The sequence below is a fragment of the Alnus glutinosa genome, chromosome 10 (assembly GCF_958979055.1).
Source record: "Alnus glutinosa chromosome 10, dhAlnGlut1.1, whole genome shotgun sequence".
NCBI classification, from domain to species: Eukaryota; Viridiplantae; Streptophyta; class Magnoliopsida; order Fagales; family Betulaceae; genus Alnus; species Alnus glutinosa.
In genome coordinates, this window is record NC_084895.1 from 24781893 (window position 1) to 24792705 (window position 10813).

Consider the following 10813-nt stretch of genomic DNA (forward strand, 5'->3'; position numbering starts at 1 on the left):
AAACAAACGGAACATAAATCATGTCCAAATTATATTCAACATTTCAATCCATACATGCACATTATTTAGGAAAATGCTAGACTTTTAACTATTTTATGATTTTTGACACATTACTAATTTACTATTAACATGTGTTTAAACTTTAAAGGATGTTAAAATTATTTTTTTAAGGACATAAATTTCTTATAAATTGGTTCGTAAGAAATTTCCTACAACTCACATATAAACATGTAAGTTATGAGAAGTAAATTTTTTTTATTAATGCTATTAAAAAAGCATGTAAGAAGCACATGCTATTTAAATAACATGTCATGCCAAATGACACATGTCAATCTTATACGTGCGTTGTATGAAATTTTTTACAATCCAGTTTGTAAGAAATTTATGTCCTTTTTTTAGTGATCGATTTGTTTTCAATTAAACACCGACACGTGTCAAAAGAAACGAGTAAATTGGGCCTTCTATTGAAGCCCAAAACCATTTCAAGTCCAGTAGTTTTGGGATGAAATCACGCACCTAGGAGTAACCTCTAGAAATTTAAAGCAAATGGAAAAAAATTGTCACACATACAAAAACCCATCACCGAGTCGCAGACTTCGCAAGGCAAAACCCAAAACCCAGGAGTCAGAAGCAGTGCGTGCGCAAGTGCGATATCGATGGCGTCAGGAGGAGGGAACACGGTGGAGTGGCACGTGCGGCCGCCGAACCCAAAGAATCCGATCGTCTTCTTCGACATCACCATCGGTAACATCCCCGCCGGCCGCATCAAGATGGAGCTCTTCGCCGATATCACCCCCAAAACAGCCGAAAATTTCAGGTATTCCCACTCTCATTTATACTCCCTTTACCTAAATTTGCCTATAAATCAAATAAGAATTATCGAAATCTTACTTTTGCTACTAAAACAAATTTACCTTTTTTGGCGTTGCAGGCAGTTCTGCACCGGAGAGTACAGGTAAAAGGACACTGTAATTAATTTTCAGTCTCTCATATTAGAAAATATTCTCCTACATCTTTTGTACCCCTTATCTTGGAGTCTTCTTCTTTCTTTTTTCTTTTTTTTGGTTTTGTTGATTCTGTCTCCCAGAAAATGAAAAAAGGATGCCAGTATGATGAGGTGGGGAGGTGTATGAAACATGTAGGAGAATCATTTCTCCTCTCATATTACTTAAGTTGATTCTAGCCAGTAGTCACAACGTGAGGGTTGATGTGGCATTATATATATAATTGGGTTGGATTGGCAGGAAAGCTGGATTGCCTGTTGGTTACAAGGGATGCCAGTTCCATAGGGTGATTAAGGATTTCATGATTCAGGCTGGTGACTTCTTAAAGGTCAGTAGCATCCTCATTTGGTAAATTTAAAGATCAAAAGTTTTTCTCCAAACTCCAAATGCATATACATGTGTCCAAAATGCACGTGAGAATACAGGCGCAGTTAAAATTAAATTAAAAATGCACGTGACAATTACATGCTTAGACGAATGTTAGACAATCACATGCATTTTGGAAATGAATGTGACAATCACGTGCATTTTGGACGCACGTCAGTTTAATAGACTAGGAAAACTTTATCCAAATTTAAAAGATTGCCTAGTTCTATCATTTTAGTTAAAGCTTTTGTATATTTTGATACTTCAAAGTTTCTTACACAGTTACACTATAGTTGCTAAGTAATTAACCTATTGGAATCCAAACATCCTAAATGGGTACAAACCAAAACATGATTTTGGTGATAATTGGTATTTGAAGCATAATGTGAGCTTGTATACTATCTTTCTAAAGTGAATTTTTTAGGGATCAAAACCTACATGCCACCTTTCCAATCACACCATTTGGACGGAATCAGGATTTCTCATTGGATGACCAAATTGTAACGACCCAAGGAAAATCGCTAGCCACATCTGCGCTATCACCTAAAAGGACTAGTTAATTTGGAGTTTTCCTAAAATTTCTTATAAAGCTCAGTTTCACCTAATAACTAGGCAATGTGAGACTTAACACTCATGACTATTTTCATAAAACACATTCTATTTGGGCTACTCATCTTCCCAATATGAGATCGGGGTGTTACAAACTTCCCGTCTTAAACTCCTAATGTCCTCGTCAGGGTCACGTCATGCAGCGCCCTAGTACCACATGGTCTGGTATCACTAGGTGACTCTGATACCATTTGTAATGATCGAGGGAAAAGTGATAACCACATCTGCGCTATCACCCCAAAAGGACTAGTCAATTTAGAGTTTCCCTAGAATTCCTTATAAAGTCTAGTTTCATCTATTAACTAAACAATGCGGGACTTAGCACTAATGACTATCTTTATAAACCACACACTCTATGTGGGCTACTCATCTTTCCATATGGGACCGAGGTGTTACACAAATCATGAATGAGGGGTCAAGTCTTATTTTTAGGCATATATATTAACTATACATATTTGACTCTATATAAATATATACTCTCCCTCAGCTCCCTCTGAATCTGTCCTTGCATACCGTACCAGGATTATACTCACGCTCCCATTCAAGTTCACTCTAAAAGTAAAAAACAAAAACACGAACATGCATGGACAAACATTTATATCAAGGACAAATTCGGAACCACAAAGGGAACTACAGCTGAGAAAGTTGTCGGGTCAGTTAGTGGGGTTGGTGATTTCTTGAAATCTGTCAAATGCCAGCCCTTTTTTCTGTATTCAATCTAAGGCCTAGTTTGACTATCCTCTCTCACAATGGCTGATGTTTTCATTGTTTTGACTGAGGGAAGCTGGAGCATTGATTAAGAGAGAGAAAGGAGAGAAACTACAGATCGAGAAAGTCACGCTGGCCACACTATACCAGACGCCTTTCTGTGCTATCCTTTTTTTTTTTTTTTTTTATAGAAACACATCCACTAGACCAGTAAAAGGTTATTTCACAAAGACTCCTGTTGCTAAATGTAAGATTTAAAAGCTACTGAAGCAGTTTTTTTCTGAAAGAGGAGCAAGCAAGATAAAGCTTTTCAGCCATACCCAGGAGAGCTTATCTACCTATCTACACACACAGACAGAGAGAGATGCTTCTCCCTCCTGATCTGTAAATCCTACAATTTGCCCCTGGTTCAATACCTGTAACCCTGAAAGCCTCTACTTCTACAATCAATATATATTCCTTTTATTATGATGATAATACTGACACCTGTTCCATAATTTTGTGCAATTCTTATTCTTTCGGTCTTGCTTTGCAGGGTGATGGTAGTGGATGTGTTTCCATCTATGGACATAAGTTTGAGGATGAAAATTTTGTAGCCAAACATACTGGTCCTGGTTTGTTGTCAATGGTATGCTTCTGTCTTAAGAATTTTTTTTATAATGTTTTATTATATGTCATCTTAGCTGGAACTTATTAATTCTTTGGACTTGGGATAACATCTTTGACTTGTGTCCTGCAGCACTCCGACCTTAGGAGACCCATACTCTCTTATTATCTTCCTATGTTAATTGTTCTTGACTGTATATTTTAATTTCACGTAGGAAAAAACTGCCTAATACATTAATCAATAAAATTTTCACACGCTATGACGTGATTGTATTTACATCTTTTGGGTGGATATCAGTGATGCTGTATGGAGAAATTCTGTTTAATTCTCTTAGAATCTCAACTTTGTATATTCTCTTGAGCTAACTAAGTACATTATAATTCACTTAAACAGTGTATAAATATCACTAAATTTTGGGAGGCTTGTAAAGAGAATTCAGTAGATTCCCTTACAGACGGATTAGCGCACGGTTGAGTTGTAGAATCACCAAGAGAATGGGAAATAAGCTTTTAAGTTGGTCTTCGCATATATGAGTTAACATCACCACCAAACCTTATGGTCTTTTCCTAGATTTGGTACAAACTCTTGTTCCCGTTTAAGAGTCTATTCGAAATGCTTTAAAGGCTAATCTTTTTTCCTCTTTCTGCAGGCGAATAGCGGACCAAGTACTAACGGTTGTCAGGTAATTCATCAACTTCATCTCTCTCTCTCTCTCACACACACACACACACACACATATATGCATCACGTTGTCATTCTGAGAAAACACGAATTACTGGAATGGGGCACTACATTGAATTTGCATGTTGCTATTACTCCAATAAAATTATTTTACCTTCAGCCTTGTTTAGGTTCATTAACTTAGTTGTTTAAAGGTTGTAACTGAACTGAAGTCCTACTATGCTTTGAAATAATGCCTTTATTTTTCTTGTTATTTGTGTTTGGAAGTGCATACGTGGTAATGTTAGCTTAAAATTTGAGCTTAAACCTGTGACTCTCTTTCCCTTTCCTTGATGTTCAAAAAAGTATGGGAAGATTGACTTTAATGTTTAAATGAGTCATGTTGAAGTTTTTCTATATTTTTTTTTATTGTATAGTATTTTGTGTTGATTAAACCTCCCATTTGCTGCAGTTCTTCCTCACTTGTGCAAAATGCGACTGGCTTGACAATAAGCACGTTGTATTTGGGGTATGTTCTAATTCCTTCTGAATTGTGTTATATCAATTATTCATCCAAAGAACAAAATTGCACTGGATAATAGAGTTTTCCCGTGGCATGCACAATATAGATCAGGTTAGGTCGGTTTGACATGCTACTTGAAGTGAATAGAGGTACTAGCTATAGGCATCTGTATGAAGACTGATCCAACCTGAAAACTGGATTGATTTTATTTATCCCAAGAACTAGACAAACACAACCCAAGATTTAATTTCAACTTGGGTTGACCCAGTTCAGGCCATTGTGATATGCTTATCATAGCATCTGAAACTTATAAATAATTGCCTTTCTTTAGTTTGTTGGTTGTGTTGGGTCTGGTTATTTTAGTGCAGCTTTGCAAGGAGCTGCACGGCCAACTTGTGCTCCTTTTCTCATTGACAAGCCTATTCTGTCTGCTATGCCCAAAACTGTTCATCTCGTTTGACAATGCTTTTTGGGAAAAAAAAAAAAATTTGAAAAAAAAATTGCAAAAGAAGCAAAAGAAATAACAAACAACTTCAAACACAAAACATTCAAAACTACTTTCACATTTATGTTACGTCAAAACACTTATTCAACAAAAAAAGCAAAAAGCACCCTCAAAAAAGTTTTATCGAACGATTCCTTTATTTTCCAGCTCGTTTGGCTGCTTTTCTCAAGTGAATAGTCTTTTTTACATGTTAATTTTGTCTACTTCTATGCAGAGAGTGCTTGGAGATGGTCTTTTGGTTCTCAGGAAGATTGAGAATGTGGCTACTGGACCCAACAATCGGCCGAAACTCCCTTGCCTTATTGTTGAATGTGGAGAGATGTAAATTTAGTTCACGAACAGCTCTAACCATATGATTTCTGTAATTCATATAGAGTTAGTTCTTCTAATCAAGTGATCATTATCAGCAGTGCTTTGCTCCATTTAATGGAAAGCATGTTCTAATCCTTAGTATCATGTTTCTGCTAAATAACTGAATTGATTTTTCTCCATTCAACTTCAGATTTCAGTGTCAATCTGACATATGTGTGCCTGTCGGTTTGTAGATCGATCTTTTTCCCCTGTTATCTTTCAATGGGCTCATTATCCAGTTGTAACTCTACCTAAATGCGGTCTTGGGACCCTTTTAACACTCAAACGTGTGTATTGGATCAAGATCTTTTAGAATTCTTAGGATACTTTACCATGTAGATTTTTTCAAATTTCAATCATTATTTTCAAATTAGATGATTGGGATTTTATCATATTTACATTAATTAACAAATAACAAATGGATTGATGATGCTGGGGAGCAAGGAGTCTGCTTGTTAAAGTCTTTTAGAGATTTTTTTTTTTGAAAAAGTATTCTGATATGAAATAAAAGTGAACGTAGTTTTGAGTATTTTGTGTTTTAAGTTATTTGTTAATATTTTTATTTTGAAAAAACATGAAGGGGCAAGGAAAAAGCTTTGATAAATGATAAACAAAGGCGTTAAAAAATAAATAAATAAATTGTTGTTTGCAATTAAAATAATAATAATAATAATAATAATAATTAAAAAAAAAAAAAAAAAAAAGAAGAAGAAGAAGAAGAAGAAAAGAAAAGACAACGTAAACAACGTCACGTTGAAGCCCAATAGAGCTAGTGAGCTACGGGTTATTGCTCGTGCATAACGTGCACTCGAAACGGCGTCGCATCAGTCGTGCATCGACCACTTCATCATCCCCACATAGACGACTCTAAAACGACGTCGCAACAGTCTCCCTCTTGCTCTCCGATAGATATCTCCAGCATCACCAACACACACACACAGCTCTCTCGTGGAGTGCAAGAAATGGCGTTCACACTGCGGAGCGTGAAGGTTCCACCGAACTCGGCGAGTCTGGAAGAAGCGAGGCACCGGGTGTTCGATTTCTTCAGGGCCGCATGCCGATCCCTACCAAGTGTCATGGAAATCTACAACCTGCAAGACGTCGCCACCGTGTCCCAGCTCCGTTCAACCATCGCCTCCGAGATCCGCAAGAACTCCCACGTCACCGATCCCAAGGTACACTTCTCTTCTTTTCTTAATTTTATTTTTTTTTTGCAATAGGCTTTGCTCCTTTCGATGTAGATAGTGTGAACTTTGTTTATTTATCAATTATCGTGTTTGCAATCTTTGGATATATTTACTCTTTCTGACTTGAAACAAACATTAGACTTATTTGAAGTTTTGAATTTAAGAATGAGGATGATGTGATTGAATAGTTGAGTTTTACGTGCTATTGCGTATGTTATAATTGAAGTTAACTGCAATTTTTCCTATTCTTTTTTTTAAAAAAAAAAATTAAAATTAAAAACCCACCAGAAACTTTGGATTTTTTCGTGGAGAAATTTTTTGCCACGAATCAAACAGAAACTTTGGATTTTTTTTGCAATTTTATTTATACCTTGGGATGTTGGTCTTGTTCACTTTGTGGTTATATCTGCTAGTTCTGACGTTCAAACCAGCATTAGAACTTGTCTACAATTTTGAATTTGAGAATGAATTTTGATGTTGAACGCTAATCTGATTGAGGAGTTGGATTTAAATGCTATTATGTAATAATTGAAGTTAGTTGCGATTTTCCTTGCGGTTACACTCAAGTAAAGTTGTAGCGCTTCAGTGCAGATATTAAGCCCTTAATGTACCCATCTTTTTGATATTAAGTTTTGGATGAGATGCGTAGTAGCTGTTGTCATTGACTTGAAATTTGTGGTTTGGGGATTCCATGAGTTGAATTGCTGGTTCATGCATCATCAATTTCGTTATTGGTATAAGTATTTTCTTGCGATTGTATGGAGCAATCGAATCGTGTTTGAGCCATGAGAAAGTAAATCTTTTTCCCAACTTTACTGGACTAGGTTAGTGGAGGGTCTTGTGGTATTTCTAGATTTTTGGAGGCTTGAAGTTTGCATATGGATTTTTGTAATAGGCCGCATCTAGAATGTGGGTCCGACATCTGTTCTCTCTTGAAAACTTCCTTGGAATCCTAGTAAGCGGATGTTATTCGTATCCATTCTTGACATTATAATAGGTTTTTCAGAGAATTCTAGTAAGGGCCCAGTCCTGGTTCCCAATCTTAGCAGTGAAAGAATCTGGTTGATTCTCCGTCATTTTGGTGCAGGATTCCTACCAAGCCTTTGAAGTATTGTCATTCTTTCACCCAGGGACACCATGTTAAGCTTATGTGTTTTTTTCTTTTCTTTTCTTTCTTTTTTTTTTTTTTTGGTAAGTACTTAGCCTAAGGAAATTGACCTTGTGGAAAGATTCTCCAGTACTTGGAAGAAGGGGCACATACCTTGTAAGGGTATACATCAGTCAGAATTCCAATGTACTACGTCATCATGTCCATGATTCCTCATAATGCGGTCAATGAATTGATGGTGTTGGAGAGCTTCTGTTGCGTTGTTTCTAGGAGCATGGGAAGGACAATTTGTTTAGGTGAGATGAAGTTTGTGTTTAAGGAACACAATGATCTGTAGATTAAGAATGGATAGAATGGCAGAAAAGAATACATGTGGCCAACTCCCATTAGTTGATGAGCATCCATGAACCACAATATAATTAGGATTAGGGAAAACTTCATTTATAACTCCTGATCTTTCATCACTTTTGAAAAAAGATACTCAAACTTTAAAAAAGTGTCAATTTAGAGTATCTATCTTTCAATTTTTTTCAATTTTTTTCAATTTCAACCATCAGTTAGAATTTTTTGTTAAATCCTATCAAAATTTTCAAAATACCCCTTGTGTTTATATTTTAAAAAAAAATATATAAAATTTTTAAAAGATTAAGATATGAGTACTTTTGCAAATTCCGTTAAATTCTGACCAATACCTAAATCATAGTAATTTTTTTCCTTAAAAAAAAGGTATTTTGAAAATTTTGACAGAATTTAACGGAAAATTATAATGTAGAGTTAAAATTGAAAAAAAATTAAAAAATGGATACTCTAAATTGACACTTTTTAAAGTTTGGGTACCTTTTTTCAAAAGTGATGAAAGATCAGGGATTATAAGTGAAGTTCTCATTTAGGATTAAGGCTTTTAGTCGAGTTGAGTTGTTTTAGTTGAAGAGATCGTTGGCTCGATTGCTGTCACGTTCCTTCTTGTGACTGTATAGCCTTGATTTGATGGTGTTTGATGTATGATATGAATCTACTTGTGTCTTTCAAACTAGTGTCTGGTTATATGTTAGTTTAGCGTATGGATGTTTTTCCTTCATTTTGAGAAATCTAGGTACTGCCCACAGAAATTATGGCGACTTGGTTGTTAAAACGGTCCTTGAATCAATTTTCCAAGCTGGATATTTTGAAATTTCAGCGGGTTGCAAAGAAATGCTCATTCATGGTTGATGCACTCGAGAAGATGCCTTTCACTTGATAATATGCAAAGGCAATTGGCACTTTGCACAGAAGTTATAGGAACTCTGCTGGTTAAAGTGGTCCTTAGATAAATGTTCCAGGTTGGATATTTGAAATTTCTTCAAGTTACAAAGAAATCAACCATTCATGGTTTATGCGCTTGAGTTGATGCCTTTGACTTGATAATATGCAAAGCAAATCATTTATTGTGCCTTACCAGAAGGTAGGCTCTGGAATATGCTTGAATAAATTGCACATCTTTTACAGTGAATCAAATATTTTCAACTGTTTTAATAATTTCAATTAATTCAGATGGTTGTTGCACATTATGAATTCTGACTTGAAAAAGTCGCCCCCCCATCATCCTCATGTTTATAATAAATCTGCAGGTGATTGATATGTTGCTCTTCAAGGCAATGGAAGAGCTGGGTAACATTGCGGAGCACGCAAAGCAGCGGCACCATATTATTGGCCAGTATGTGGTGGGTCGTCAAGGGCTTGTGCAGGAGTTGGGTACAAAGGATCAAGGCATCTCCAACTTCCTCAAAAATTTTTACACCACCAACTACTGAAATCTTTACTGTTCAACGAATGTGCCTCCTTTGCTTTTGGAATGGGGTTCCCCAAATAAAGATGTAGTTGGAGTTTTTTTTTGGTATCTTGCTGGTCGATAAAGATCCTTGTATCTTCTTTTATGGCCACTTTGTCAGAACCGTAGTACCATCTATGAAGCCTTGTGTTTGTCCTCTCAAAAAATTTGGTTTATAAGTACTGCTGGATGAGGAAAACAGCATTGTGTTATGTTACCAATGCCGCATGCAATGAACGTTTATGATTATTAGTTAGATTGGGTTTACATCTTTTTCTAATTGCTGCATATGAAAATTTGTGAACAGCTCTGCATTTGCACGTGGGAAGAAGCTTGTTTGATTTGGTATATAACTACTTCCATTTCAGCCGTTTCAGAATCAATATTTTATTTTACAGATTTAATGCCTAATGGTATAGATGATGTCACATAGTGAATATGTTTCTTACGCCATTTAAAGAGCACCGTTAAATGGAACAAAATAAAATCTTTGATAGTTTCTCTCTATTTCACTTGAGAAGATCTTGTTCCAATTAAGTAGGTTAGAATATGTTGCCTCGTCATTTAAAATAGAAGGGAAAAAAAAAAAAAAAAAAAAAAAAGGTGTTTTACTTGATTTATAATTAACTCTATGTGGTATTAAAAAGAACTCAGAAGTCTCTGGAATATGCCAAAAATTCAAATCACTCCCTGTAATCAAATTCCGTCAAAACACTTGACGGATTCTATTAGTGTGCCACGCCAATGTCAATAAAATAACATGTATCACTCTTAATAATAAAAAATGAAAATATATATATATAACTAAAAAATTAAAGAAATTAAAAACTTAAAGAATTTTTTTAAATAAATAAAAAGAAAAAAAGGGGGCGGCTGACGAGTCACCCCCTTTGAAGTGGGGACGAACTATTTTATGATCTAGATTAAATTTTACAATATCTAACTGTGTACATAATATAAATCAGGTAAACCACAATGATTAATTTTGCATTTTTCCATTTCAAAATTTTAAATAATATGACATCATATTCACCGTTAGATATTGTAAAATTTAATATAGATCAAAAAATGGTTCATCTTCGTTTCAAGTGAAATGGAGAGGAACCTTTTCCCATTTCTTAGACTTAATATAAATGGAACAAAAACAATAAATAGAGGGAAGGAGGCTCAAGGAGCCAAACCCAATCGTTATGATGATTAAGAGTACTAGCAGCAGCTTTCCTAAATTCTATTCTCTTCTCTACATGATAGGAAAACTCCTAAAAAAAACCTCTTAAATTAGATTATTTTATTGTTCCCTAAACGAAGGAAGCACATAGGAAATCAAAAGTTGTACCCTACATTTAGAAAAGTAAAAGTGGTTTCCTTAACATTATTT

The 10813-nt window shown here is 35.3% G+C and overlaps 2 protein-coding genes across 2 annotated transcripts; both read left to right on the plus strand.

The window, feature by feature from the left end:
* The first annotated feature begins 562 nt into the window (after window positions 1-562).
* On the plus strand, window positions 563-5526 carry LOC133880770 (peptidyl-prolyl cis-trans isomerase CYP22). Its single transcript, XM_062319769.1, has 7 exons — window positions 563-817; window positions 932-955; window positions 1245-1332; window positions 3223-3315; window positions 3944-3976; window positions 4427-4483; window positions 5197-5526. Exons 1-7 carry the CDS (start codon window positions 657-659, stop codon window positions 5305-5307), a joined length of 567 nt encoding a protein of 188 aa, XP_062175753.1. The 5' UTR covers window positions 563-656; the 3' UTR covers window positions 5308-5526.
* A 622-nt stretch (window positions 5527-6148) lies between these two features.
* Window positions 6149-9715, plus strand: LOC133880674 (NADH dehydrogenase [ubiquinone] 1 alpha subcomplex subunit 6). The gene is made up of 2 exons (XM_062319657.1): window positions 6149-6508; window positions 9236-9715. Exons 1-2 carry the CDS (start codon window positions 6296-6298, stop codon window positions 9416-9418), a joined length of 396 nt encoding a protein of 131 aa, XP_062175641.1. The 5' UTR covers window positions 6149-6295; the 3' UTR covers window positions 9419-9715.
* The last annotated feature ends 1098 nt before the right edge of the window (window positions 9716-10813 follow it).

Bases quoted from the DNA above. Each gene is read 5' to 3' on its own strand.
- LOC133880770 (XM_062319769.1), top strand. From the start codon at position 657: ATGGCGTCAGGAGGAGGGAACACGGTGGAGTGGCACGTGCGGCCGCCG. The intron at 1,333-3,222 runs GTCAGTAGCATC...CTTGCTTTGCAG, and splicing joins AGGCTGGTGACTTCTTAAAG to GGTGATGGTAGTGGATGTGT. The intron at 3,977-4,426 runs GTAATTCATCAA...CATTTGCTGCAG, and splicing joins CAAGTACTAACGGTTGTCAG to TTCTTCCTCACTTGTGCAAA.
- LOC133880674 (XM_062319657.1), top strand. From the start codon at position 6,296: ATGGCGTTCACACTGCGGAGCGTGAAGGTTCCACCGAACTCGGCGAGT. The intron at 6,509-9,235 runs GTACACTTCTCT...ATAAATCTGCAG, and splicing joins CCCACGTCACCGATCCCAAG to GTGATTGATATGTTGCTCTT.